The 555-nt window shown below is 63.2% G+C and overlaps 1 protein-coding gene across 1 annotated transcript in view; it reads right to left on the bottom strand.

The window, feature by feature from the left end:
* Positions 1–555, bottom strand: part of ETH_00037910 (uncharacterized protein) — a gene marked incomplete at both ends in the record, with an annotated part of 1,509 nt that overhangs the window by 95 nt on the left and 859 nt on the right. The window contains one exon of the mRNA XM_013376248.1: positions 4–331. Coding sequence (XP_013231702.1) covers positions 4–331 — 328 coding nt within the window. The remainder of the gene's footprint in view (positions 1–3; positions 332–555) is intronic.

Genomic DNA, 555 nt, shown 5'->3' with positions numbered 1-555 from the left:
CGGGGCCCCCAGGGGCCCCGGGGGCCCCCAAAACAGGGTACAGGGGGCCCCCTTCTGCAGTGCTGCTCTCTTCATCAGATTCCGAAGATACTGAAGATGCTGCCATTGAAGAACTTGTGCTGCACAGGTCGGGGGCCCCGGGGGCCCCTGGGGGCCCCCTTTCAATAGGGGGCCCCCGTGGGGGCTCCACGGGACCCCCAGCTGCTGCCACGGGGGGCCCCACGCTGGCAGCCTCTGCTGCAGGCAGCAGGGGGGCCCCATTGGGGGGCCCCCCTAGGGGGACCCCCATTAGGCTGCTGCCAGCAGCAGAAGAAAGCTGCGCTCCTGTCTCCTGTAAATAAATAAATAGAGGCAACAGCGCAAAGAAAAGGGGCCCCCTTAAAGGGTAGCTTAGCTGCAGCAGCAGCAGCAGATGCTGCTGCTGCAGCAAGTACAGCAGCAGCAGCGGCAGCGGCGGCATCCACTGCAGCAGCAGCAATAGCAGCAACAACAGCGTAACACAGACTGGCCTCGACAGCAGTAGCAGCAACAACAGCAGCAGGAACACCATCTTTT

The sequence above is a fragment of the Eimeria tenella genome, genomic scaffold (genome assembly GCF_000499545.2).
Source record: "Eimeria tenella Houghton genomic scaffold, Eth_scaff3281, whole genome shotgun sequence".
Classification (NCBI taxonomy): Eukaryota; Apicomplexa; class Conoidasida; order Eucoccidiorida; family Eimeriidae; genus Eimeria; species Eimeria tenella.
This window is presented reverse-complemented; position numbering and strand designations above follow the sequence as displayed.